This window comes from Alternaria burnsii (assembly GCF_013036055.1).
Source record: "Alternaria burnsii strain CBS107.38 chromosome Unknown 746, whole genome shotgun sequence".
Classification (NCBI taxonomy): Eukaryota; Fungi; Ascomycota; class Dothideomycetes; order Pleosporales; family Pleosporaceae; genus Alternaria; species Alternaria burnsii.
Window position 1 is genome coordinate 1,821,057 of NW_024066109.1, and position 27,556 is coordinate 1,848,612.

Below are 27,556 nucleotides of genomic sequence, written 5' to 3' on the forward strand. Positions count from 1 at the left end.
TTCAGAGTCGGAACAGAACACGAGTTCGAGGAGACAAGCAACCCATATCGGAAGTAACGTGTATACCAGGCGGACAATAAGTGAAGCCGCTTCCTCGCCGTCGCAATCACATAGCGGAGACAAGCTTGGGCCAATCGGGTGTTCGCCATGGAGGGGCAGGCAAATGAGGTCACCCGTGAGCCCCGCGATGCCAAAAAAATCTCCACATGTGTCGTGCGCCATTGCTTTATACCCCAGGTCACTGTCTTGATTGACTGTTTCTTCTCAATTGACTTCTGAAATTCAAAAACATTAGTCAAAATGGCAGGCCAAAAGACAGGTAAGCAAATATTTGAAGAGACTTGCAGTCTACTCCTAATCGTTTGCGACAGCGATTCTGTCAGTCTACGACAAGACCGGTCTTCTTGATCTGGCCAAGGGACTCCATGAATGTGGTGTCCGACTACTCGCCTCAGGCGGTACGGCCAAGATGATCCGCCAGGCCAACTTCCCTGTTGAAGATGTCTCTGCCATTACCAAGGCGCCTGAGATGCTCGGTGGACGCGTCAAGACTCTTCACCCCGCCGTTCACGGAGGCATTCTCGCGCGCAACCTCGACTCAGACGACTCAGACCTCTCCGCCAACAGCATCGACAAGATCGATTTCGTCGTATGCAACCTGTACCCCTTCTCCGAGACCGTCGCGCGTATCAACGTTACAATTCCCGAGGCCGTTGAGGAGATCGATATCGGAGGTGTGACTCTGCTCAGGGCCGCCGCGAAGAACCACGCGCGCGTCACCATCATTAGCGACCCAAATGACTACCATGACCTTCTCACCGAGCTCAAGAAAGATGGCGAGGTCTCTGAGAACAGCAGGCAACGTTACGCGCTGAAGGCTTTCGAGCAGACTTCATCATACGACACTGCCATCTCCGAGTTCTTCAGGAAGAAGTACGCAGGTGACGGCGATCAGTTCCTCACCCTCCGATACGGCGCCAACCCCCACCAAAAACCAGCGACAGTATCCATGCCAGAGAAATCTCTGCCCTTCAAGGTGCTCTGCGGTTCACCAGGATACATCAATCTGCTTGATGCACTCAACGCATGGCCCCTGGTTCAGGAACTGACCAAGGCGCTCAACTACCCAGCTGCGGCCAGCTTCAAGCACGTCTCGCCTGCTGGTGCGGCTATCGGTGTCCCTCTCAGCGAGGTGGAGCGCAAGGTATACATGGTCGACGACATTGAGGGCATTGAGAAGTCCGGTTTGGCACAAGCATACGCCAGGGCGCGTGGTGCCGACAGGATGTCAAGTTTCGGTGACATGATTGCTCTGTCAGCCGAGGTTGATGTCCAGACCGCAAAGATTATCAGCCGTGAAGTCTCCGACGGTGTCATCGCACCTGGCTACAGTGCTGAAGCTTTGGAGATCCTTAGCAAGAAGAAGGGCGGAAAGTACCTGGTTCTCCAGATGGACCCTGAATACGTTCCAGGCCCTGAGGAGACCAGGACTGTCTTCGGCATCACGCTCAAGCAGCACCGTAACGACGCCAAGATCGTTCCTTCCGATACCTTCAACACTGTCATTGTGCCCAAGAATTCTGGAGCTCTGCCCGAGTCGGCTCAGCGAGACTTGACTGTTGCCACCATTGCGCTCAAGTACACCCAGTCTAACAGTGTCTGCTACGCGCTCAACGGCCAGGTCATTGGCCTTGGAGCTGGTCAGCAATGTAAGTACGACCAATCTTGCTTGATGCATAATTACTGATATCTGTACAGCACGCATCCACTGCACTCGCCTGGCTGGTGACAAGGCTGACAACTGGTGGATGCGTTTCCACTCGAAGACGCTGAACCTCAAGTTCAAGAAGGGCACCAAGCGCCCCTCGAAATCCAACGCCATCGATCTCCTGTGTTCTGGCCTTGTCCCTGAGGCGGGCATCGAGCGCGATGACTTCGAGGCCAATTTCGAAGAGGTACCCCAGCCATTCACCGCGGATGAGCGCAAGGAGTGGCTCTCGAAGATGGAGAGCGTCGCTGTCAGCTCGGATGCGTTCTTCCCATTCATCGACAACGTCTTCAGGGCGCACAGGAGCGGTGTCAAGTACATTGCTGCGCCCACTGGAAGTCAGAACGACGGCGCAGTATTCGAGACAGCCGAGAAGTTGGGCATGACCTTTGTTGAGCAGCACATCCGGTTGTTCCACCACTAAGAGACTGATGACGAGGAAGTTTGGGAAATGATACCTGGCGATGACATTGACGTGCAATGAACTGGCTACATGAAAAGTCTTGATGAGACGAGACGAGATTACGATACCTTCAAAATGTGGATACTTCAACATTCCAACTTGGCGATTTTCCAGTCTTGTGCTGCAATGTCAAATGCATATCCTTCGTTTGTGTTCAGATGCCATCAACAACAGTAAAACATGACAGCGAATGGGTGTTCAAAGAGCGCAGATGTTGATGGTCGAGACCACGCGCGCTAATGTTTGCTATTTGCTGTAAGAAGCAGGGGTTGGCCAGGGGATCGCCAGACTAAACCCCTTGCAGCAAGCCGCAACGGAAGGAATAGATGGACAGCGCTTCACCTCGACTTGTTGCTCTACACCGCTGCCACAAACAACAACTTACCAATCTCTCAATCGCACCCGAACCTACTACCCCTCGCTACCGCGACTCACAAGACTCTTACACAAACAACCACCATCTCGAACATGTCAGCTCAACCAGAGAACCAACAGATGGAGGGCGTCCAGGACCCCGCTACCGACGTCAAGGGCAAAGGCAAGGCTCAAGAGGGCGAGACTGTCGAGGAGTCCATGGACGACGACTCCAGCGACGAGTCTGGTGCTGAGGATCTGGTATGTTCATCGCGCCTCACCGCTACAACTCTATGCGCAAGTAGCTAACACAATCGCATCTAGGCCGGCGAACGTAAGCTATTCCGCGAAAACCTTGCGATTGAGCTTTCGGACTGACAGTAGAATAGCCGAGGAGCCTGATGAGGATAACATGGAGGAGATTGACACGTCCAATGTCCTGCAAAGCCGCACGCGCGGTAAGAACATCGACTTTGCCAAGGCCAACCAGGAGCTCGGCGACGAGGACGAAGAGGATGATGACGAGGACTTTGTCGACCCCGATGACCAAATGAAGGACTAGAGTGGAGTTGCATCGTCAACTTCCGTCTTTCGGTACGTTTGCAGCCAAGCCAAGAAGAGCCCTTTGTCTTCGATGAACCCCGCTAAGCGAATCGCTTTGTTACAGGACTACTTCGGCGCGTTCGACCAAATCTTTGCGAGCTCCGTATTCTGGCTAGGGTTATGATATACGCACAAAAGGCATTTGGGTAGCGGGGAAAAGACTCTTACCGACGTTGGAGTCGCGGCGCGACTTTTCGCGATTGAGGTACCTGGACATGGAGCTATGTGCACGTTGATGTGTAACATGGACTGTGGACTGAATACTTCGCGCATACACAGCACTGGCATGCGTTATGAATGAAAACAAGAATACCCATACTTTTGACCTGACGTGCATGCATCTACGACGTGAACATGGCATATGTTATGCAGAAGGACAAAGAATTCCCCAGCAGACATCATGCTAATCGTATTGTTGGCCTGCATAGCTTCGTCCGCCGAAACGTAAAATCGCAAAAGAAGAATAAAAGCACCCAGACATCTCAGCACACACCTACCCCGCCTTTCCCTGAAGATCTCGTATTCCTTCCACGAGCATGCAGGGTGACCGATGCGATGACACGAAAACAACACGTCGGTACGAAGGTATCCCACCCACTTGTATCATGAATTTAGGGTCCAATCAACTAGCCAATTGCAGTGTGCATGCAATACAAGATCTGTGATACTCTCTTGCGGACATCGGAGCCTGGAAACTGTAGAACAAGAAGAGAGTATTGAGTTGATTGTTCTATGTACGAAGGAGAAATCCCTTGTTTATATAGGGACGAGAGAGTACGCTAGTGAGTGAATGTGAGTGAATCACGTGAGAGGATGCAAACCAACAGAAACTACCGAAGATTGCTAGATTGAAAGTGGTGTAGGTGACGTGCGAGGCAGATCCTCGGGAAATTTACGTGATACTGGACGGACGTGATTGTAGTGGTGCTTGCCGTTACTAAAAACAATAAGCAACGTGGTAAGATGGGTAGTGATACATAGGAACCGATCAGATATCCAGAATAGTGCCTCAATTGAGGACGAGAGGAAATGGAAAGAGAAGCGAGAGTTCAGGGATTGTAATTGATCAAGTTAGGATGTGGTGGATGTAACGTCTACAACGTCCTGCACCGAAACCATCCTATCGGCGCCGACATCCAGCGAGATGACCCCATCTCAGACGGGCAAAAATGCTGTTTCTCTAGATTGTTCGGTGGGGCGTGTCAAGCAGAAAGGCCGAGTTACAATCACGGGCGAGGTAAATGGTGAGTACGATCCCCTAGAAGAGCCAGACTACCTACAGATAGATGTAAGGTCGCTGGAACAACGTCTGGTTGCGTCACGAGACCAGCGATCTCAGGATGATCTTCCTTGTTACGGACATGCCTTGTCGCAAGGTTCCATTGCCCAGATCCCCATGGCACCGCATCGAGACCCTAAAAATTGATCCACGTAACACTTTGTATATCTTACTATAGTAATTCCGGGAAATGCTCGTTGCCTCCCACTCTTGCCATTGATGACCCAACGCGGAATGTATTAGGTACACGAATCCTACGGAAATTTTTGTTGCATGCATACCGGATTGGATCGCTAGCTCAGGGTCTTGAAGCGCACTGCCTGGAGTATCCGCCGCGGACTTTGCACAGCCAGCGAACAGCAAAAGAGGCGACATCGGCCTGACCAGTAATCCTTAGAAACGGGCTCGGCTGGACTGGCTACGCGACACGGATTTGCGTGGATTTGCCTGTTCTCGTGACTCGTCTCCCGCTACGTACTGCCGTCAGCTAAGCAGGAGCGTTCCGGTCTTCTCCGAAGCATGATGAGGACATTGATGTATTGTCGCCTGCCGTGGCGTGGCGGGTCGCTAGAATCGCCCAATGCTCGAGGGTGAGCTGTGCGGGAGGCAGATGAATTGGTTTTTGAGTTTGCGGCTAAGCAGAGGATAATCACTGCAAGTCCGGGTCCGCGATGATGTCGACGAGTGCGCACCTGGGAAGCCTCAGCGACGCTCCGCTGCGAAATGGCGGGGTTATATGATCTCCCGTCCAGTGAGCGTCAACACGTAGTATTCCGTAGCGCGACAGTCCGCCCTGGGCCGCGCTTGGAGAGAGATAAGGCCTGAGATGACCCTCTCAAATTACGACAAAGAAGTCGTGTGTTGCCGAGGCGAGGCCGCCGGGCCAATTGCAGACGTCGCTATTCAGATGATGCGGCGTGGGCTGCAGCGGCAATCTAGCCGGTGGAGCTATGGTAGAGCGGAAACACATGCAAGACCTGGTCATCAGATGTCAAACCGACCTTCGGAGCCCAGGATAGGGTGCACGGCCGGACTGCTGCAGGGCGGTCACGGCCAAACAGCCAATAATGCCCCGGCCTTTGGTCATGGAGTGGCAGAAAAACCGTGGGGTAGGCCAATTTTCCATGCGCAACACGCCGCAGAGGCAGTGATGCTTCGCATACGCATACGAGCATTGGTAGCAACACATGTAGAAAAACATCACAAGAGCAATTCAATGTAGAGCGAGCGCGGCTGTACATCGACGGACTCTCAATCGTCATGTTTCGTCCGGAGAGACGGCGCGTCAGGTGCCACTCCAACATGCCCAACTTGATATACGTGGAAATAAAGTACCAAGACCACCTCCAAGACCGGGCAGTTCCCAGTTCGCAGCGGTAGACAAGCGGAGATGGCCTAACTGACAGCACGAACGCCTCCGTCGACGCGCTTCCAGACCGGTAATTGGACAGAGGTGAAGTCAAGTTGTTAGCGTATAGGGAAAATAATCCACCCCACCAGGAGCCATCCGCTCTCTTATTCATAAGCACGCCCGCGAAACCTCCCGCGACCCTCTGTTTCTTCTTGCACTCTCGACACAATCGCTACAAGCTGCTTGCAGGAACATCGCGAGCCCAACACAAGGCCTGTTCCACCAGCCCTTCTAGCAAGTAAGTAGCCCTGCCTCCCACATGTACACCCGCTGCACCCATCCACCGCCCGTGGCCAAACATTGTGCTTCTCCACCACCCGTCCTGCGTGAGAGGCATCAGCCACTTTCCTACTGGTCTGCGCCTGCAACCCCGCGTTGTCCTATTCGTTGCTTGCCTTATCTGCCGATTTTGTGCTTCGAGTAGCTATCAGTCGCCGCTGGAGATGGGGGGAGAACGTCATAGCCATCAATCGCCTATATCCGGCCGGGTGAAGCTGGTGACGAATCCAGCCCATCTTTCTGTTGGCTTTGGGCGTGATTGACACCGGCGAATCCATCCTCCCACCAACTGCTCCCCACCCACATTCTTTGCTTTTGAGCTAGAGCCCTAGGCGCATCCGTACCAAATTATCATCGACACTCGACCCATGGCCCGCATTCAGCGACAAACTCTTTACCAGACCTGAAAACTAATATCTGCCTCCAGACTTGATCCGAATACCAGAGCAACAGCTCCCAAGTTCACGCCTCGAGCGACCCCGCCACTCCCCCATATCGATACCGCAACCCCACCACCACCACCAACGAACCCAGAACTTCGGCCTTTCGCCGATATAATGGGTCGGGTCTCGTTCGCCGAAGATACAAAGTTGCCCCAGGAACCCCAGATCGAAGAGGAGCAAAGCTCGGTATTTGCTTATCAAGATGGCCCCGAGAACAAGTCTTGGGCAGGCGCACTGCCCTTGAAGCAGGGTCTGTATGACCCGGAGCTCGAGAAGGATGCTTGCGGTGTCGGTTTCGCTGCGTGAGTCATGGCAATTGGTTTGTGTGGGAGATGCGAGGGCTGACAATGGCGTAGTCACATCAAGGGCAAGGCCAGCCACAAGATCGTCTCCGATGGTAAGAGCGAACAACTCAAGGAATGAGTAGACGAGAATGCTAACGGACATGCAGCCCGTTCGTTGCTATGCAACATGACACATCGAGGAGCCGTTGGCTCTGACGCACGCGATGGTGACGGTGCCGGTGTAATGACCTCCATCCCCCATCGCTTTTTCCTCAAGGAGTTCGAGCGCGAGCAAGGCTACAAGCTACCATCGCTTGGCCAGTATGCCACTGGTAACCTTTTCTTCAAGCCGGACGCCAACATCTTGGATGAGACCAAGACCATGTTTGAGGACGTTGCAGACCAGCTTGACTTGAGGGTGCTCGGATGGCGAACAGTGCCCCGCGATTCCACACTTCTTGGACCCGCGGCACTTTCACGAGAGCCCATCATTCTCCAGCCGTTTGTCGTTTTGAAGTCCGCCTACGGCGACGCCCGTGAGCCCAAGGCTGACTTCCAAGAGAAGTATGACAACGCATACTTTGAGCGACAACTGTATGTCATGCGAAAGCGGGCTACACACGTCATTGGCCTCCACAACTGGTTCTACATTTGCAGCTTGTCAAACAAGAACATTGTCTACAAGGGTCAACTTTCTCCTGTTCAGGTCTACGAGTACTACCACGACCTGCTCAACGTTGACTACGAGGGTCACTTTGCTCTGGTGCACTCTCGATTCTCTACCAACACATTCCCCAGCTGGGACCGTGCTCAGCCTCTGCGATGGGCTGCTCACAATGGTGAGATCAACACCCTGCGAGGAAACAAGAACTGGATGAGGGCCCGCGAGGGTGTTATGAAGTCCAGCCTTTTCGGCGAGGAGCTTGATCTCCTTTACCCCATCGTCGAGGACGGTGGTTCCGACTCTGCAGCTTTCGACAATGTCCTTGAGCTGCTCACCATCAACGGTGTTCTGTCACTCCCAGAAGCAGTCATGCTTATGGTTCCAGAGGCATGGCAGGGCAACCACACTATGGACCCCGCTAAGCAAGCCTTCTACGAGTGGGCTGCCTGCATGATGGAGCCTTGGGATGGCCCTGCTCTCTTTACTTTCTCTGACGGACGATACTGTGGTGCTAACCTCGACCGAAACGGTCTTCGTCCTTGCCGTTACTACGTTACTGATGACGACCGCATCATCTGCGCGTCTGAAGTTGGTACCATCTCTATCGAGCCAGAGCGCGTTGTACAGAAGGGTCGTCTCCAGCCCGGTAGGATGTTGCTCGTCGACACTGTCGCTGGCCGAATTGTCGATGATGCCGAACTGAAGCAGACCGTCTCAGAGCGTGTTGACTTCCGCTCCTGGATTCAGAAGAACCTGCTCACTCTTCCCAAGATTGTTGAGCAGATCAGCGCAAAGGGCGTTGATCTTTCACACTCGCTCACCGAAACCAAGCTACATGAGGACCCTCGTCTGCGAGCATTTGGCTACTCTCTTGAGCAGGTCAGTCTCCTTCTTGGTCCTATGGCTGCCGACTCAAAGGAAGCTCTTGGATCTATGGGCAACGATGCTCCTCTGGCTTGCCTGGCTACCCAGCCTCGTCTGCTGTACGAGTACTTCCGTCAGCTTTTCGCCCAGGTTACCAACCCTCCCATCGATCCTATACGTGAGGCGATTGTCATGTCTTTGGAGACATACGTTGGTCCCCAGGGTAACCTTCTAGAGATGGACGAGTCACAGTGTGGCCGTCTGCTTCTTCCATCGCCCATCCTGACCCTCGAAGAGTTCAAGGCCCTAACCAACACGCATACTCTGCACTCTGACTGGACCGTCAAGTCCATTGACATCACATTCCCCAAGAGCGAGGGACTCGATGGCTACATGAACGCTCTGGACCGAATCTGCGAGGCTGCCACCGAGGGTATCAAGGCCGGCGACAACATCCTTGTCTTGACTGACCGCGCTGCTTCTGTTGACCGTGTTGCCGTATCCGCTTGCTTGGCTACTGGTATGGTTCACCACCATCTCGTCCGCAACAAGTGGCGATCCAACGCTGCTCTTGTTGTCGAGACTGGTGAGGCCCGTGAGGTCCACCACATGTGTGTCTTGGTTGGATACGGTGCTGATGCCGTATGCCCATACCTTGCTATTGAGTGTATCCTGAAGATGCACCGCGAGGGTGTCATTCGCAAGAAGATCAGCCCCGAACAGCTCATCGACAACTACAAGCACTCTTGCGATGGTGGTATCTTGAAGGTCATGAGTAAGATGGGTATCTCTACCCTCTCATCCTACAAGGGTGCTCAGATTTTCGAGGTTCTTGGTCTCGATGACTCTGTCGTTGACCGATGCTTCACTGGAACTGCTTCCCGTATCAAGGGTATGACATTCGAGTTGATCGCTTCCGATGCTTTCGCTCTCCACGAGCGGGGTTACCCATCGCGCGCCATCGTTGAGGTTCCTGGTCTTGCTGAGACTGGTGAGTACCATTGGCGTGACGGAGGTGAGCCTCACGTCAACGACCCCACTGCCATGGCCAACATCCAGGATGCCGTCCGCACCAAGAACGACAAGTCGTACGAGGCATACTCTATTGCTGAGTATGAGCGCATCAAGGACTGCACCCTCCGTGGTCTCCTTGACTTCAACTTCGATGACCGTGCTCCCATCCCCATCGACCAGGTCGAGCCTTGGACCGACATTGTGCGCCGCTTCGTTACTGGTGCCATGTCCTACGGATCCATCTCCATGGAGTCCCACTCTACCCTTGCTGTTGCTATGAACCGCCTTGGCGGTAAGTCCAACACTGGTGAGGGTGGTGAGGACCCGGAGCGCAGCTTGCGTATGGAGAACGGTGACACCATGCGCTCTGCGATCAAGCAGATCGCTTCCGGACGTTTCGGTGTTACCTCCAACTACCTTGCCGATGCCGACGAGCTCCAGATCAAGATGGCTCAGGGTGCTAAGCCTGGTGAGGGTGGTGAGCTTCCTGGCCACAAGGTCTCTGGCTCCATTGCTAAGACCCGTCACTCCACGCCTGGTGTCGGTCTCATCAGTCCTCCTCCCCACCACGACATCTACTCCATTGAGGATCTCAAGCAATTGATCTACGATCTCAAGTGCTCCAACCCACGCGCTCGTGTATCCGTGAAGCTCGTCTCCGAGACTGGTGTTGGTATCGTCGCTTCTGGTGTGGCCAAAGCCAAGGCCGACCATATCCTCATCTCTGGTCACGACGGTGGTACTGGTGCCTCTCGATGGACTGGTATCAAGTACGCCGGTCTTCCCTGGGAGCTGGGTCTTGCCGAGACTCATCAGACTCTTGTTCTCAACGACCTCCGTGGTCGTGTCATCGTCCAGACTGACGGTCAATTGAGGACTGGACGTGATGTCGCCATCGCCTGTCTGCTTGGAGCTGAAGAGTGGGGCTTTGCTACCACGCCTCTCATCGCCATGGGTTGCATCATGATGCGCAAGGTAAATATCTTCCTCGTGATATATCTTGAAAGAAACTATTTACTAACCACCACTAGTGCCATCTTAACACTTGCCCTGTCGGTATTGCCACCCAGGACCCTGAGCTCAGGAAGAAGTTCGCTGGTACACCTGAGCACGTCATCAACTTCTTCTACTACATCGCCAATGAGCTCCGTGCAATCATGGCCAAGCTTGGTTTCCGGACCATCAACGACATGGTTGGTCACTGTGAGGTGCTACGCATCCGCGACGATCTCCGCACTGCGAAGACTGAGAACATTGACTTGTCTCTCATCCTGACTCCCGCGCACACCCTTCGCCCAGGTGTTGCCACGTTCAACGTGCGCAAGCAGGACCACCGTCTTCATGTCCGCCTCGACAACAAGCTCATTGCTGAGTCCGAACTTGCTCTGGAGAAGGGTCTTCCTGCCCGCATTGAGTGCGATGTCGTCAACACTGACCGTGCTCTTGGTGCTACTCTCTCGTACCACATCAGCAAGCGCTACGGCGAGGCTGGTCTGCCCCAAGACACCATCCACGTCAACATCCGTGGTTCTGCTGGCCAGTCTTTCGGTGCTTACTTGGCACCTGGTGTCACTCTTGAACTTGAGGGTGATGCTAATGACTACGTTGGTAAGGGTCTGTCTGGTGGACGTTTGATCATCTACCCTCCCCGCAACGCCGTATACCGTGCCGAGGAGAACGTTCTTATTGGTAACGTCTGCTTGTACGGTGCCACTCGCGGTACTTGCTTCTTCCGTGGTATCGCTGCTGAGCGGTTCTGTGTCCGTAACTCTGGTGCTACGGCTGTTGTTGAAGGTGTTGGTGACCACGGTTGCGAGTACATGACTGGCGGTCGTGTCCTTGTTCTTGGTTCCACTGGACGTAACTTTGCTGCCGGTATGTCTGGTGGTATTGCCTACGTCCTTGACATCCACAAGGACTTCGAACAGAAGGTTAACCAGGAGATGGTTGAGCTTTCCGGCATCGAGGAGCCAGAGGAGATTGCCTTTGTTCGCGGCCTCATTGAGGACCACCACCATTACACCGGCTCCGAGCTTGCCGCTCGCATCCTCCTCGACTTCACCCGCGCACTGCCCCGCTTTGTCAAGGTCATGCCTGTTGACTACAAGCGCGTGCTCCTGGAGGAGAAGGCAAAGGCTGCCGAGAAGAAGAAGTCTGAATACCCTCTTCCTCTGCTCGCTGGCAATGCTGTCCGCAACGCCCACGAGGAGTCTCGCAACAAGGAAGCTGAGACGGAGGCTAAGGAGAAGAAGAAGAGCGATCTCCTCGACATTGAAGAGAGTGTTACCGACGCAAAGGCTGAGAAGAAGAAGGCGCTCGTCCTTGACAAGACTCGCGGTTTCATGAAGTACCAGCGTCGCTCTGAGAAGTACCGCAACCCCAAGACCCGTACTCGCGATTGGGCAGAGCTCAACCAGCGTCTCAACGAGGACGAACTCAAGTACCAGACTGCTCGCTGCATGGACTGTGGTGTACCCTTCTGCCAGTCTGACACTGGTTGCCCGATCTCCAACATCATCCCGAAGTGGAACGAACTGGGTAAGCGCTCGGTGTCTTCTTTTGGAGCATACATCATGCTAATCTTTTGATAGTCTTCCAGGGTCAGTGGCGCGATGCCCTCAACCGCCTCCTCATGACCAATAACTTCGTAAGTGTTCCTGTACCAGCTACCTACGCGATGTGTACTAACCCCACATAGCCTGAGTTTACCGGTCGTGTTTGCCCGGCTCCTTGCGAGGGCGCCTGTGTTCTTGGCATTAACGAGGATCCTGTCGGCATTAAGTCGATTGAGTGCGCCATCATTGACCGCGGTTTTGAGAAGGGCTGGATGATTCCTTCGCCACCCCAGACCCGTTCTGGCAAGACTGTTGCCATCATTGGTTCCGGCCCTGCTGGTCTTGCTTGTGCTGACCAACTCAACAAGGCTGGTCACACTGTCACCGTCTATGAGCGTGCCGACCGTGTCGGTGGTCTCCTCATGTACGGTATCCCCAACATGAAGCTTGACAAGAAGGTCGTTCAGCGCCGTGTCGACTTCATGGCTGCTGAGGGCGTCAACTTCAAGACTGGTGTCACCGTTGGTGAGGAGGGTCAGACCAACCTCGAAGCTCTCCGCAAGGAGTACGACGCAGTTGTCTTCGCGACTGGAGCTACTGTCGCTCGTGACCTGCCCATACCCAACCGCAACCTGGACGGCATTCACTACGCCATGCAGTTCTTGCACAAGAACACCAAGTCTCTCTTGGACTCCGAACTGGCTGACGATGCTTACATTTCGGCCAAGGACAAGCACGTTGTTGTCATCGGAGGTGGTGATACTGGTAACGACTGCATTGGTACTTCCGTTCGCCACGGTGCCAAGTCTGTCGTCAACTTCGAGCTGCTGCCCCAGCCCCCAGCTGAGCGTGCTCGTGACAACCCATGGCCTCAGTGGCCCCGTATCTTCCGAACTGACTATGGTCACAACGAAGTCAAGACCCACATGGGCAAGGACCCCCGTGAGTACTGTGTCATGTCCAAGGACTTCGTCGACGACGGTAGCGGCAAGGTCAAGGGTATCAACACTGTCCGTGTTGAGTGGACTAAGTCTGCCTCCGGTGGCTGGGACATGAAGCACGTCGAGGGTAGCGAGCAATTCTTCCCTGCTGACCTTGTCTTGCTTTCCATGGGTTTCTTGGGCCCCGAGCAGCGTGTCATGAGCGACGTTATCGAGCTTGACGGCCGCAAGAACATCAAGACCCCTCCCGGCCACTACAACACCAACCTGGCAGGTGTCTTCGCTGCTGGTGACTGCCGTCGCGGTCAGTCCCTGATCGTCTGGGGTATCAACGAAGGCCGCCAGTGCGCTCGCGACGTCGACTCCTTCCTTACCGGCTACGGTACTTCTCTGCCCGTCACTGGTGGTATCGTAAAGCGCCCACCCTACGAGGCTATGCACAAGCACCGCGCTGCTCCTAACGAGAAGCTGGTGACTGTCGCCGCTTAGATGAGTCTATGATTATGATTGTTACTGTATGAAGTAAAGGTGCATGGAAAAGATGGTCACGGCAAAAGATGGGTTTCGGGTATATCATGATTCTTTGGCGTTTTGATTTATGTACGCGCATTTTCCCTCGTTTACCTGCACGATACCTTTTCAGTATGCGGAGTCAGCTGGGCGGCACCTGCAGTGTACAATGTCTTTTAGCTCTATTCATTTCGCACCCAATTTGTATATATAGGCGAATGTTATGTTCAAATTGACGTTTTGCAACTTGCTGTGTAATGCTCATAACGCTTTCGCCTCTTCATCGCTGTAATGGATCATCCAGCCTTATTCGCAAGATTGGAAATCGCATGATGGAGACTACAATCACTGCGATAGCATCGAGAACACGGATCCTCTTTTTTTTTCGCATGTGCTCTGGACACCGCGATTGGTGGCATTGATTACTTCGCTTCGCCAGGCGGCAGATGCACAAAGCCAAGATTCAAGATTAGTGACGTCACACACCTCCAATCTCCAGATTCGCTAGTCTTGAACGGTACTCCAGGCAGCGAACATCATTCGACTGACCTTCGTTGTATTCTGTATATCGCCATGCCCCGGTGACAATTAGGTCGTGAATATGTTACCCCGTACCGGCTGGCATCAGACGTGTCGTCGCCCTCTGCAAGGGCCGACAAGGTGCGTCTACGAAGCTGGATCCTTGTTGGCGATCATCGCAAATATACTAACAGGCCATCAGGATCGTACATCCGACACTTAGAGCGACATGTAAACCAAGCAGTCTAGGTTGTCGAAGACCGTGGACTGTCCCTGCTCGCTATGTAACTGGACTACAGGCTGGTGAAGACAAAACCGGTCACATCAGCGCAGGACCTAACGAGGGCATCCTCTTCTTCAACAATGTATTTCCTATTCAGATTCGCAAGGTACTAGGTCTCCCGTTGCCCGGGATACTAGATCGCCTCATCAGTCCGACCATATCTGGCACCGACCCTAAAGCCGTCATTGAAAGAGCGAGTGCGAAACGAAACTTGCAGATTACTGGCACGGAGGTACTTCCACGGATGCGAGAAGGAGGAGCGTTTGTCAAGTTCACTCACGACGGAAATGCTTCTGCTTCTGAGATTGAAAAAGTGCTTCAAGAGTACCTAAGAGACGAACCAGTCAAACCATGGTGGAGTCCATGGAAGAGGATGCGCGCGAAGATGGTCAAGGGAAAACCATGGGTTGAGGATCTCATGCGTCTCCCAGCTTCACGTCTGCGAGTTGAGTTTGTCTCTGCTGAGGCAGGTGTGCCAGCATCCGACGCTATAGAAATGAGCCAAGAACAGCTCTTCCAGTTCTTCAGGCCATACGGCAAGCTATCAGACATCGTTATGCAGCCTCCCGACTCGAAAGTACTCCCAAAGTTCGCATATCTGGACTATTCTAGCATTGGAAGGGCTATCATGGCCAGGAACTGTATGCATGGCTATCTTGTGTCAGAAGCTGAAGGAGGTGGCAAGAAGGGCACAATCTTAAGGCTGAAGTACGAGCAGAAGATCAAGCCTCGATATATCAGAGACTGGATCTTTGGCCATCCCCGCATCATTATCCCGATTGTAGCTGCTCTTATCGCTGGTACCGTTGCCATCATCTTTGACCCGTAGGTCCATCCTCTACGTAGATAGCCTAAGCTGACAAGAACGCAGTATCCGAACGTTCTTTGTGAAAGCCCACATCACGCGCAACTTCCACATTGAAGACAACAAGTGGTACCAGTGGATCAAGGGATATGCCACAGATATCATTCACGGTGGCAATAAGCGTGATGACGATGACAGCATGGATGCTATCTGGGATGATAGGAAAGATGACATTGAACAAATCAGAACTTGGTTGATGGAGACTGCTGACACTTTCATCATTGTCCAGGGTCCTCGAGGCTCTGGTAAGCGCGAACTTGTCGTTGACGAGGCCTTGGAGGATAAGAAGCTCAAGCTTGTGATCGACTGCAAACCTATCCAGGAGGCCCGAGGCGAGAGCGCCACCATCAATGCTGCAGCGTTATCTGTTGGCTATAGACCTGTGTTCAGTTGGATGAACAGTATATCCGGGATGATCGACATGGCTGCCCAGGGTGCTACAGGTGTCAAGACTGGCTTCTCCGAGACTCTTGACTCTCAACTCAGCAAAATCTGGAACACTACGACCTCGGCGCTACGACAAATCGCTTTAGACACGCGTCATAAGAACGACAAGGATGCGCACTTGGGAGACGACGAGTGGCTCGAAGCACACCCAGAGCGCAGGCCTATCGTTGTAGTTGACAACTTCCTGCATAAGAGCCAGGAAGGCGGTATCGTCTATGACAAGATTGCAGAATGGGCCGCCCGTCTCACAACGACAAATGTGGCCCATGTTATCTTCTTGACCAACGATGTCGCCTTCAGCAAATCGCTCTCCAAGGCCATGCCGGACCGTATGTTCCGTCAAATTTCTTTGTCCGACTGCAGCCCTGAGGTAGCGAAGCGGTTCGTTATCACGCATCTTGACGCCGATGTTGAGGATGACCCAGCGCCAAAGGACGGCTCACCCAAGAAGCTGCCTTCTGAGCACCGCAACGACCTTGATGAGCTCGACACTTGTATTGATTTGCTGGGCGGCCGCCTTACCGATCTTGAGTTCTTGTCCCGACGCATCAAGACTGGTGAGACACCCACCAAGGCTGTGCACGAGATCATCGATCAGTCAGCTTCTGAGATTCTCAAGATGTACATCTTTGGCGCAGAGGATGAAGGCGGAAACCGACACTGGAACGCTGAGCAAGCCTGGTTCCTCATCAAGGAGCTCGCCCGGAAAGAAAGTCTAAGATACAATGAAGTTCTCATCGACGACATTCTGAAGACTGGTGGCGAATCCGTCCTCCGCGCCCTCGAACAGGCTGAGCTCATTACCATTGTCTCTGGTGCGAATGGGCGTCCATCTATCATCAAGCCAGGAAAGCCTGTCTACCACCCCGCTTTCAAGCGCTTGACTGAGGACAAGGTGCTGAAGAGCCGCTTGGACCTTGCCATCCTGACGCATTTGACAAAGATTGAGAACGCGACGATTGACAAGTGCGAGAACGAGTTGTTGTTGCTGAGCAAGCTAAAGAACCAGCCTGCACAGACATCTGGGCGTATCAACTATCTGTTGACAAAGTTGATGACTAGTCAAAACAAGGTGGAGAAGTACGAGACGGAGATCAAAGGACTGAAGAAGGTGCTTGGAAATGAGTACTAGGATTTTGGAAGGCTTTGACGAGAGCAACATATACAATGATACCATGCCCCTTGAATGCATTGTGACCCCACCCGTTCACTACTAGGTAGGATGCATTGGCCCTTGCAGTGCCATGTCCCGACTCGTACGAAGCATAGCAGTGTCGGCAGGTAATAACAGCAGTGAATATTCCGAGAATATTCCGCTAATGGTGCGGCTAGCCTCGTGTGCGCAGGAACGTTTTGCTCTGACATCACCCTGCTAAGGCTAACGTGACCGAGGATCGGGCAGGAGGAAGCATTTTCCCGCGAAGCAGCCGAACGCAGAAGCAAGCTAGCGAACGACCGTGAGCTCCACCTCGTCCACAACGCGACCTGCCATTGCGCACCTGTCCCTTCTCCACTCCCAGCGGCCCGCGCATCTTCTTGTCCTTCTCATCGCCCTTTGCAATTCCCCCCAAATCTTTTCCTCACATTTCGGCGCAATGGCACCAATAGCAGATACCGTGGTCGATGACCTCAAGAGCACCGTCAACAGGCTCGAGAAGCGCATCGCTGAGCTGGAGAACAAGCTGTCTGGCCAGAGTGGGGGTGCATCAACGTCGGCGGAGAGCGTCAGGATGATCTTGATGGGACCACCCGGTGCTGGTGCGTAGTTCCGCTCCAAGAGGGTCGAAATGTGGCATTTTGCTTACACGGGGTCTAGGCAAGGGCACACAAGCGCCGCGAATTAAGGAGAAGTTCTGCGCATGCCATCTTGTACGTTTTACCCCTATCCACGACACCAAGCTGCGGCATGGGAAGCCGGGAATACGAGGCTGACAGCTTGTAGGCTACCGGAGACATGCTACGCGCTCAAGTCGCGGCCAAGACAGCCCTCGGTCGGGAAGCGAAGAAGATCATGGATGCCGGCGGTCTGGTTAGTGACGAGATCATGATCAACATGATCAAGACTGAGCTCGAGGGCAACACCGAGTGCGCCCAGGGGTGCGTACTCTGACCATTGGTCTCTCCTTGGATAGATGGGAAAGGCATGCTAACGCCGAGTCTCCCTAGATTCATCCTCGATGGCTTCCCACGAACAGTAACCCAGGCCGAGAAGCTCGACGGCATGCTTGCTGCGACCAAGAAGCCCCTTCAACACGCCATTGAACTGCAAATTGACGACGGCCTCCTCGTCTCGCGTATCACTGGCCGCCTCGTTCACCCCGCATCCGGCCGCTCCTACCACAAGATCTTCAACCCACCCAAGGCCCCCATGACCGACGACGTAACCGGTGAGCCGCTCATCCAGCGCTCCGACGACAACGAGGACACGCTCAAGAAGCGTCTCTCGACCTACCACGCTCAGACCGCGCCCGTGGTTGCATACTACCAAAAGACGGGTATCTGGAAGCCCATTGACGCAAGTCAAGAGCCAGGCCAGGTATGGAAGAGCCTGCTCAAGATCTTCGATGACAAGGCCATGGTTGCTGGACGAACAGGCAGCTTGCTCAACAAGGTCGGTCTTAAGAACTAGATTGGGCCTTTTGTGTGAGCAGGGGCGTGATCCCAGGCTGCAAAACATTGCTCAACGATACTACGAGTCACGCCTACGTGTTCATACCGCCAGGCACACGCAGAATCTCACAATGTCCAAGGGTCGCTGGTCACGTTCGGAGCCACGTATGAGAAAAGTCCACTTTCACGCTTTGGAATGAAGAATGCACATATGGTTTGGATGGGTTCCTTGTACTTGTACAGATGCATACGGTGGTGTGGGTAGTCTGTGGGGACACCTGTGTGTTTCAAATGACTCTTGCGAGCTGATTTTTGGTAGTCTACCAAGATCGGAAATGCTAGAAATGTTCATCAAGATACCCATGGTTACAAATGTGGCCTGTACTCTGACCGCGATTCTGTGACATGTTTTAACGACGTACTCATAACTACAAGTTACTCGCATACCTCGTATTGATCTTGTGAATACACATGTGCGCTCTCATACTAGGAGCTTTCTTTGCGCCACCAACACGTGCTCCTACCCGCCGCCGTTCCAACAACGTGTTCCTAGTCGCGCACTCGGCGTTAGCACTGCCCAACATCTTCTAACCTCCGGGCAACTTCTCCTTCCCGAAAAAGTGCCCGACAACCCTCCACATATTATCCACCCCCGGAGCACAAACTAGGCTCCCGTACCAGCGCATTACCCCAGATTCGCAATTCGACCACGTATCGCCAGACTGCACGCGCCGCCCTAAGCCTCAACCACGAAACGAGACACCGAATATCAAAACCCCTCGACCCTCGACCCCGAACCCAGCAAGAGGTCACTAAGAAGGGCGACAGCCAGCAACATAGCATACCACACCACGCGTGTTCGCACACATCGCAACCATGTCAAGTAGATTCAGCAGCCGCGCCGACGCGCGCGACGACCTCTTCTCCTCCTACAACCGCAGCGCCTCACCCTCGAAATCAAAAAACAAAGCTCGCGCAAGCCCTTACAATGCTGCTGGCGGCTACGGCTACACACCACCTTCCTCCGCCGACGGGCCAGGCTTTGGCGCATATCCTGGTGCTGGTGGGAGCAAGGCGAATGGAAGCTTATATCCTGGGAGCGGAGGGGGCAGTTATGGAGGTTATGGTGTAGGGGGCGGAAGGGGGAGTGATGATGGAAGGGATGGCATATATCGGGCTGCGACACCCAACTCGAGGGGACAGTACTCTGCGGCTGTGTTGGATGAGTTGGAGAGCCAGAACGATGAGCATGTTGGTGTGCTGACTAGCAAGGTCAAGATGTTGAAGGACGTATGTTGCTTTCTTGTAACCGCACTACTTGGAGAGTATTGTGCTAACATTTACTAGTTGACCCATCTCATCGGCGATGAAATCCGCGATTCCACCACTCTCGCCGAGAAAATGAACGATCAGTTTGAGAATTCAAGACATAAGATCAAGGGTACCATGAATCGTATGTTGAGGATGGCGCAAAAGACTGGCGTAGGCTGGAAGGCCTGGGTTGCGTTCTTTGCCGCGGTTATATTACTGTTTTGGTGGGTGTGGTTAGGTTGATGGGGGATGCCAGAACAAGAGGAAAGATAGACTGGCGTATACTTGACGTTGATGATCTATTGACTATAGAAAGAAACGTTTGGGAAAGAGGGTTTTGCATTGCATCGAGTCGCATCTGGCATGGTGTAAGGCGTTTGATTGGCAAAGTATCGTTTGAATGCTTCAATTACATTGCTACCACGGTTCTCTACATGCGCTTCAACTTGCCATATACCACGTCTCCGGCTGAGGTGCGTATCAGATAACTTTCACTACAGCGTTGCGCTCAACTGCATACTCTGGTGACGCTTCCTCAAAGGGCTTGCGATCAACTCGGTCCTGTGGAATGATTTCCGTGAAGAGACCTATCCTCTCGAATTCGCCGTCATACCTGTGGCCATTGAACTTCCAAGGTCGTAGGTTTCTCTTTACCAATACCATATACCATATCATTTCTTTAGACTCAACTTCCCCCTGAGCTATTTCTAGACAAAACACAGCTTCGCCACTTTTTACCACATGACCTGACTGTGTCAGATTGAAGTCGGTGCCAAAGCGATATGAATCTTCACGTTCTCTACCTAACGGCGTGAGGAGAGCTTGGTGCCAGGCCCTGTCGTCGACTCCTACATGACCAATGATTGCCTGTATCAAGGTTCCTGATAAGACAATGTATCCACCCTTCAACTGACCCGTAGGATCCTTGCCTATAGGCGAGACTTTGACTTCCATGACAGATGCTGAAACTATCGGGGTTTGCAGACCAACGTGATATATCCCCCGACCCACTCCAAGCTCGTTAAAAGTGATAGACGCCCATGAGAACGACGGTGCTCTCCAATGAAAAGGCCGATGGCCTTTCTTGAATGTGCGCCACAACAGTCCAAGTGGCATCGTTTCTCTCCATATTCCCGCGACATATGTCCAGCCAGTAGCCTCCTCAAAGCTTTTTGCGATACCTGAGATTGCTGGGAAGATGTCGTTTGGTTTTGAAAGCTGTAGACTCGCGAACTCGAAGGCGGCAATTGTCCATGGATTATCTGCTCCTGATAGTTTACCCCTGAGCAAGCGCCATTCAGCTGAATGGTAATAATTTTTGGGTGCTAGGAACAGCTCCCATACCGCTGGCTGGCATTGATGACGCCAGTCAAGAAACCCACATTCGCAGCGCTGATGTTGCATACATTCCCATATCAGCTCAGTCTCAGCGAAGTGAAGTATTCGAGGACTTAGGACGCGTTCCTGAAAGACCCAACCTCGCTTAAGGAGCGGCGATTCACTTATTCTGTGATCAACTGGCTTTCTAGCATAAATGTGACAAGAGCTGGAGAGTGATTGGCTTATGTGCGCCTCAGGAGTATCACGAAAGAGACCCTCCTCTGAGTTTGAAGCTTCTGTAGCTGCGATAGTTATAGTGGAGTTGGAGTAGATGGCGGCCATCTTTGCAGATTGGGTCTGCCAGTCCTTTTCATCGTCTTGGATAATCTATAGGCAGTTTCAGCAAGGAGACGTACAGCGATGATCGATCCGAAAACAACCTACACATAACGAATCTATCCAAATGTACTGAATCCCAATCGCCAAGATGACTGTGATCGCATCCCGGAATGTCTTCGGCAGATCTTCTTCTCGAATGTTCTCCTGATGAACCGAGAGGGTGTCTGGCTTTAGAGTCGTCCGTAAAGGCTGCTTGTCGCCCCAACAGTGGCTCAGACACGCATATCGCCCTTCCCTGTTCTTCGTATTGACGAGGCGGATCCGACGTGGCATGTTGGGGCTTATCTCAATTGCTCGATCAGGCAACGTAGCGCACCCGCTTTCGCTACGCGACGCCAAGCACAAACCTCGATGTGATTGTATGCATGTGTCAAGCCAGCCATTGATGGTATTGAAGCTTTGTCTTGAGCCAGTATTGCCTGGTATGTGTCTTGCTGTGGGAATAATGGGATCGTCTTGGACTGTGTTGTTGTTGTTAGAACGACTCCACCCTATGTAGGCTCTCAGACTTACTATCCAAAACGAAGAATTCTCTCAGCAGCACGAGTTTACTTCCATGATGTTCCCAGACATATGATGCCTTTAAAGCTGTATCGAGCAGTTCCACAGCCACTTCATCTAGATTGGCATGTTCTGGCCTGGCCTCGCATAGAACACGACAGTAGTAGCACCCGCATTTGGCCGACTCATATAGAGAAGCTTTACTGGTGGACAGGTAGGAGTATTTTTTCCGCTGAAGCCTTTGTATCGCAAGACACGCAGCCATCTTACAGTTGAGAATTCGAGAGTTTGGAAAAGAACGCATCGACCTTGCGACTTCCGTTTGAATACCCCAGCGTAATGTAATCTCCTTAAGCGCTTATAGCGCGAGGCTGAGTCTCAGATTTGTGAGCGACAATACCCAATGGCGGTCCGGCACACCTTTGTGGTCGGTCATCATCACGACACATCATGAGTTCAAGCATCAATCACTCTCATGAGTAACTTGTTTACGCGAGTTGCTACGGAGGCATCACAGGATGCAGTGCTTGACAGTGCGTATGGCGATCGAGCCCCGAGAGGTCACCGGAGCCATCGCCGGATCGGACCTAGACGTACAATTCTGAACACGATCAAAGCCCTGACAGCTAGTGGATTTCACGGTTTCACGATCGCGGTTGGTGAAAGAGCGTGGTGATGAAGACGTTGAAGAAGAAGACCACGCGTCGAAGAGCTGTCGCGTGCTCGCTTCGAGGAGGGACTGCGCGTCATCAACTAACCTTGACCCTTCTAAGGGTCACGGTACCTTTTCGGGCTCCGTTCTACAACAAATCGACATGCCTACTGATCTTAGACGGCCCAAGAACCTTTACCCAGATTTCTTTGCCTTTGCGATCGTCTTACTATAAACATGCTGACAGTCGGTCTACTGTATGTTGCAGGCTCGACAGAGAGATACTAACAGCTGTCTGCTGGTAAGTACTGGTCGCTCATTACTTTTTTGCACCCCGTACACGCGATGAGAGAACTTGGTCACTCCTCTCCAAATCGAGGCAGGTACCAGGTTTAAGACCCTAGAGTTCACTTCGGCCTTATCATGCGTAATGCAGTGGCTTGGCCCCAGCGCAGCCCTACGCAGCGCACGACTAGATGGAGCACAACGACTTTGGAAATCAGGGATCCCCTAGAGGTTCGCGACAACTGTCTTCCTTGATTCCTGCGAGTCAGAAAGTAATTGGCTCTGTCCTGTGCCTGTTCCTAAGATACCGGGTTATTACGTGGTCGCTACATGGAAGATGGAGCGTCGTCTTTGGGCTCTAAAGTTTCTTGAAGATGTACGAAAACAGAAAGTAACGGCCACAGCAAGACACCCCAGGAAACGCATGGGTACGTGGCATGTGGTTGCTTTTCATCTGGGCCGATCCTATGCTCATTTGCAATAACTTGCTGTCGCTTCAACACTTCCCAGGCCAGAGTCCAAATTATCATCGTCATCGGTCCAGGCCATCAACAGTCAAGAAAACACCAAAACTATGCGGTTATCGGCAATCACGATGCAAGGTTCTTGCACTTGATATCCCACAGCGTCAACAAATGGCAGCGCCACACTCGCATGCGCCACGCGTCCTGGCAGGGATAACCAAGACACGATGATCTCATACCAAAGCGAGTGCGCTAAAAGCCAGCAATCTGCACGGCTATGCGGCTCCACTGCACTAGCCACACTATTCAGAGACAGAAAACATGCGTGGCTGACGAGGCCGAGAAACCGCAAACCCTACAGTTGTGTGACTGTCGGCCGTTCTTGGCATCCAAGAATGCTACGCAATGGTCGTGGCTGACGTTCGTTGGTGGTTCCTCTGACGAAGCAAGGCACAGTCGTGGATGCCAGGTGTATATATACTGCAGGCCAACACATACTGTTACCACAAAGCGTCAGTTCAACCACCGAGTCTTGCCAGCATCGCAATATCAGTTCACCAAATACACCGACTATCCGTTCCGATCTACTGTTCTGATAAGGATGCTCTTCACACGTCTTCTCTCGATCATCCTGCGCACGGCGCAATGGGTCTTCGCTGCTATCGTCTTGGGTCTATCAGCATACTTTGTTTACCAACGATCGCGATACCATGTCGGGCCTCTAGGTCGTTTGATCTTCGCCATAGTTTGGTCTTCGCTTTCCATTCTCTTTGCCGTCATCTGGGCTATCCCCACCAGCTCCAGTATCACCGGCTATACATCCGACTTTAGTGAGTGCTTCGATCCTCCACGATGGTTGGAACAACTACTAACAACTATCGCGCAGTATTTACAGCCGGTTGGGCCGCTGTCTTCGGACTCCTTGTTAGCTGGTTCAACGACCGCGGCTGTGGTAGTGCGTGGGCTTGGAGCGGTGTATCCTTTAGCCGCAACAACTCATGCGGTCAATGGCGCGCTGCTCAAGCTTTCTCCTTCTTGTCCATGATCCTTTGGTTGGCGACTGCTATCCTTGGGATATTGACAGTACATCGCCTTAGGGGCCGTGCTGCTGGGCAAGTCTTTCGTCGTTATCTTGTGAAGCTCTAGCTAACAACACTGCAGTCGTGGCTCGCGAGTCTAAGCGTCTCTTCATCACCCACCACAACCAATCAATCGATATCATACCCCATTGTACGAGAAAAGCTATACACAAGGGTTTTCAGAGATACCAGCCATTCTTTTGCTATGCTTGAGGTGTGCTATCGGAAACCATGCTGGAGGACTTGTTAGCAAGTTTGATCGCATCCTTGTCCAATTATGAATTGTCATGTATATCCCAATCAGCGAGGGGTTATCCAAGGGTTTCTTTTGTCTCTTACTCGATGGTTGACATACCTCTTTCTGGAATCGTAATACAATCATCATAATATTCAAGATTGTGTACTCGACTCATTTCTAGGCTGTGTCAGTCAGCATGCTCAAACAGATTTGCCAATACACTGGGCCAGTAATTCAGCGATTGTCGTCACCTAGCTAAGTGATTGGCAGCAGAACCATGCGAGGCATTGTGAACGTAGCACCTAGAGTACAACCACGAGTCGCAAGATGCGATACTTGTGCAGTAGCACTGAGTCTACATAGTCCAATGCCACGCGGCTCTCCTATGAGTTGTAGCGAACGCTTTGCAAAGCTTGGCCACATCGTCGCAAACTGATTTGTCGTAACAGCAGAGGTCAATTCACCTACCAAACAGGAGCTTGAGATGCAGCGGACACGAACAAAAGTGAAAGTACACTGTAGCCTTTCTCCCAAGTGCACGTTCAAGCTCTTCCATAAAATAAAACCGACAATCTTTCCTCCACATTTCCCGAGCAATTCCTATTCCTTACTATCAACTCTGAATCGGATCGATCATCAAAATCTACTTGTACAGTCAATCAAGCCCTGTGTACTCCTATTTAGTCACCATGTCTCAAGACAAAACCAAGACCAGTAAGACAGACGGAGTCTTCAAGAACATCCACCGTCGCATGTCCAACTTTGGAAAACCCTCGAGGACTCTCGAATCACCTTACGAGACAATGTCCTCAGTCGCGGACCAGCTTCCTTCCTCCCATAGCTCATCGCCACTGAGCTCGGTGAAAAGCAATACTAAGCGTCGAAACGACGAACGTGATACGCGGCTCATATCTCTTGACAAACTGATGGACGGTGCTGCGATAGCTGACAAGGATAGGCGCTGGTTCGAGAAGATCAACATCGCCGTCCGCGCGAAGATGAACTCCTCAGCTTACGACCCTTCACATGACTTTGAGCACGTCCAACGCGTAGTCATGAATGCGCATCGCCTCTGGCATGCGGAGAAGGATCGTGAAGTGTTCCGGAACGTCGATCCCCTGGTTGTCTACGTTGCGGCTATGGTGCACGATATTGGAGATGGAAAATATCTCTCGGATGAGCTAGTCAAGATGGAAACCGACGAAGCTGATCAGGAGCAACAGCGAGATTGTATCGAGTCGTTCATTAGAAAGTCCGCACCCGAGTGCCCGCCGTACATTTGGGGTCCTGCTTCGCACGTTGCGGCCCTGGTATCTTTCACGCGCGAGATTCGAAATCCGGTTATGGTTGCCCAACAATGTGCCGCTTATCCTGCCCTTCAACTTGTTCAAGACGCCGATCGTCTCGATGGCTTGGGTGCAGTGGGCATCGTACGCGGGGCAGTGTACGGAGGTGTGACTGAGCCACGTGGTACTGGTACGGTCCGACGGGTTGTACACATAGCAGACGAACGTCATGCTCGATATCCGGAGATGATGAAGACCCGCGCCGGCAAGAAGGAGGCAGCGAAACGCTGGGAAGCCATGAAGGAGATCAGGAATCAGATTGTGCAGCAAGCGAATTGCGAGGACGTGCTGGAGGAGTACTGAGTCCTACCTAGGTATACCTAGTCTGCAGAAGCGATTGAGAAGGCATGAAAGAATCCTTACGCGTTCTTCTGCGAACATATAGCCTAGCGAAATGAACAACACCCCTTGGATTGGACATAGACAGTGGTTACAGCAATATCAAAATCAAGTACTGCACTGGTTCATCCTGTATGTAAGCCTGAAGGGAGAGAAAGATTACTGATCAAGCGACAGCAAAGTGATGGTGATGGTTGTCAATGGCAAAGCAAAGCAGGTGGGGCTCATTTCGGAATGTCGGTGATGAATTATTGTGTTCGTGTTCAACTGCGTCCATGGCGCCTTGCTGAATCTGGAGCTTACGCTAAGCGCCCAAACAAGGCTAGCGCCTCGCTTGACGCCCACCTGGTGTGGGTGATTTCGTCTCTCGCAGTCGACCTCGAACTTTCAGACTCCGACCAGTTCGACATCAAGCCGCCAAAATGTCCGCCAACTCTCTGAACAAGATCGCGCCCAACAGCCCGTCGAGGCAGAACCCCTCTGAGATCGAGACCAGCATCGCCAGCGCAAGTTTGCCCGTCAATTGCACATGGGCGACGCCAGCACTAACACGCACGACAGGCGTTGACTGACCTCGAGAACAATGTCCCCGACCTGAAGGCTTCTCTGCGCCCTCTCCAGTTCGTCTCTGCTCGCGAGGTATGAAAACCCGAACACCACAATGCGCTATCGAGCGTCGCCTACACACCTACCTACACCCATACCCATACATTGAAGAGGCGGTGGGCACTGGGCAGCAACATCAAGCTGACACCAGGATTCTTAGATCGAGGTTGGCCACGGACGCAAGGCTATTGTCATCTTCGTCCCTGTTCCCCTTCTGTCCGGATGGCACAAGGCCCAGCAGCGGTATGTCCTGTTTATAAAGTGACAGAATTCCCATACTAACATCCTCCAGTCTCACCCGTGAGCTCGAGAAGAAGTTCTCTGACCGCCACGTCCTGATCGTTGCTTCCCGCCGCATTCTCCCCCGCCCCAAGCGCTCCAACCGCTCGCGCACCAACCAGACCCAGAAGCGTCCCCAGTCCCGGACTCTCACCGCTGTTCACGACGCCATCCTGACCGACCTCGTCTTCCCCGTCGAGATTGTCGGCAAGCGTCTCCGTACCCGTGAGGACGGCAGCAAGATCCTCAAGGTTGTCCTTGACGAGAAGGAGCGTGGTGGTGTTGACTACAGGCTCGACACCTACAGCGAGGTCTACAAGCGCCTCACAGGCAAAGGCGTCAACTTCGAGTTCCCCCAGAGCCAGCAGACCGACTACTAGATGTAGGCGGGTTCGTTGGGTTTGATCGATCTCGTTATATCTACATGGGTCAGGAGTACGGCAGGGCTTCGGTTATGCGTCATGTACCGGCATCAAAAAGGAATGAGAATGAGATGATATGAGCCTGTATTAGGCACCCCTTCAAGATACCACTTGCAATTGATTTCTTTTACTGTGATGGTGCTTGTGCCCTGGCATGCT

General features: G+C 52.7%; 7 protein-coding genes across 7 annotated transcripts; 6 read left to right on the forward strand and 1 right to left on the reverse strand.

Annotated features, from left to right (window-relative positions):
* Positions 1-300: 300 nt before the first annotated feature.
* Positions 301-2,192, forward strand: GT037_003176 (bifunctional purine biosynthesis protein ade16; the record flags this gene model as incomplete). Its single annotated transcript, XM_038928223.1, has 3 exons — positions 301-319; positions 372-1,709; positions 1,759-2,192. The coding sequence occupies 3 exons, from the start codon at positions 301-303 to the stop codon at positions 2,190-2,192; spliced, it is 1,791 nt and encodes a 596-aa protein (XP_038789501.1).
* Positions 2,193-2,699: 507 nt separating this feature from the next.
* Positions 2,700-3,147, forward strand: GT037_003177 (uncharacterized protein; the record flags this gene model as incomplete). The annotated part of the gene is made up of 3 exons (XM_038928224.1): positions 2,700-2,846; positions 2,910-2,919; positions 2,975-3,147. 3 exons carry the CDS (start codon positions 2,700-2,702, stop codon positions 3,145-3,147), a joined length of 330 nt encoding a protein of 109 aa, XP_038789502.1.
* Positions 3,148-5,967: 2,820 nt separating this feature from the next.
* GT037_003178 (glutamate synthase) lies at positions 5,968-20,167 on the forward strand (the record flags this gene model as incomplete). The annotated part of the gene is made up of 17 exons (XM_038928225.1): positions 5,968-6,116; positions 6,585-6,902; positions 6,957-6,997; positions 7,052-10,401; positions 10,458-11,964; positions 12,018-12,073; positions 12,125-13,393; positions 14,025-14,092; positions 14,154-15,059; positions 15,106-16,657; positions 17,067-17,304; positions 17,363-17,415; positions 17,489-17,643; positions 17,713-18,157; positions 18,997-19,446; positions 19,504-19,609; positions 19,941-20,167. Coding segments are annotated over 17 exons (10,890 nt in total), but the record flags the coding sequence as incomplete, so codon positions are not given.
* GT037_003179 (uncharacterized protein) lies at positions 19,948-21,459 on the reverse strand (the record flags this gene model as incomplete). Its single annotated transcript, XM_038928226.1, has 2 exons — positions 19,948-21,174; positions 21,232-21,459. 2 exons carry the CDS (start codon positions 21,457-21,459, stop codon positions 19,948-19,950), a joined length of 1,455 nt encoding a protein of 484 aa, XP_038789504.1.
* Positions 21,460-23,252: 1,793 nt separating this feature from the next.
* Positions 23,253-24,234, forward strand: GT037_003180 (uncharacterized protein; the record flags this gene model as incomplete). Its single annotated transcript, XM_038928227.1, has 3 exons — positions 23,253-23,335; positions 23,575-23,918; positions 23,975-24,234. Coding segments are annotated over 3 exons (687 nt in total), but the record flags the coding sequence as incomplete, so codon positions are not given.
* An 860-nt stretch (positions 24,235-25,094) lies between these two features.
* Positions 25,095-26,054, forward strand: GT037_003181 (uncharacterized protein; the record flags this gene model as incomplete). Its single annotated transcript, XM_038928228.1, has 1 exon — positions 25,095-26,054. The coding sequence occupies one exon, from the start codon at positions 25,095-25,097 to the stop codon at positions 26,052-26,054; it is 960 nt and encodes a 319-aa protein (XP_038789506.1).
* A 458-nt stretch (positions 26,055-26,512) lies between these two features.
* GT037_003182 (ribosomal protein s7e) lies at positions 26,513-27,355 on the forward strand (the record flags this gene model as incomplete). The annotated part of the gene is made up of 4 exons (XM_038928229.1): positions 26,513-26,608; positions 26,652-26,729; positions 26,857-26,939; positions 26,989-27,355. The coding sequence occupies 4 exons, from the start codon at positions 26,513-26,515 to the stop codon at positions 27,353-27,355; spliced, it is 624 nt and encodes a 207-aa protein (XP_038789507.1).
* Positions 27,356-27,556: the final 201 nt, after the last annotated feature.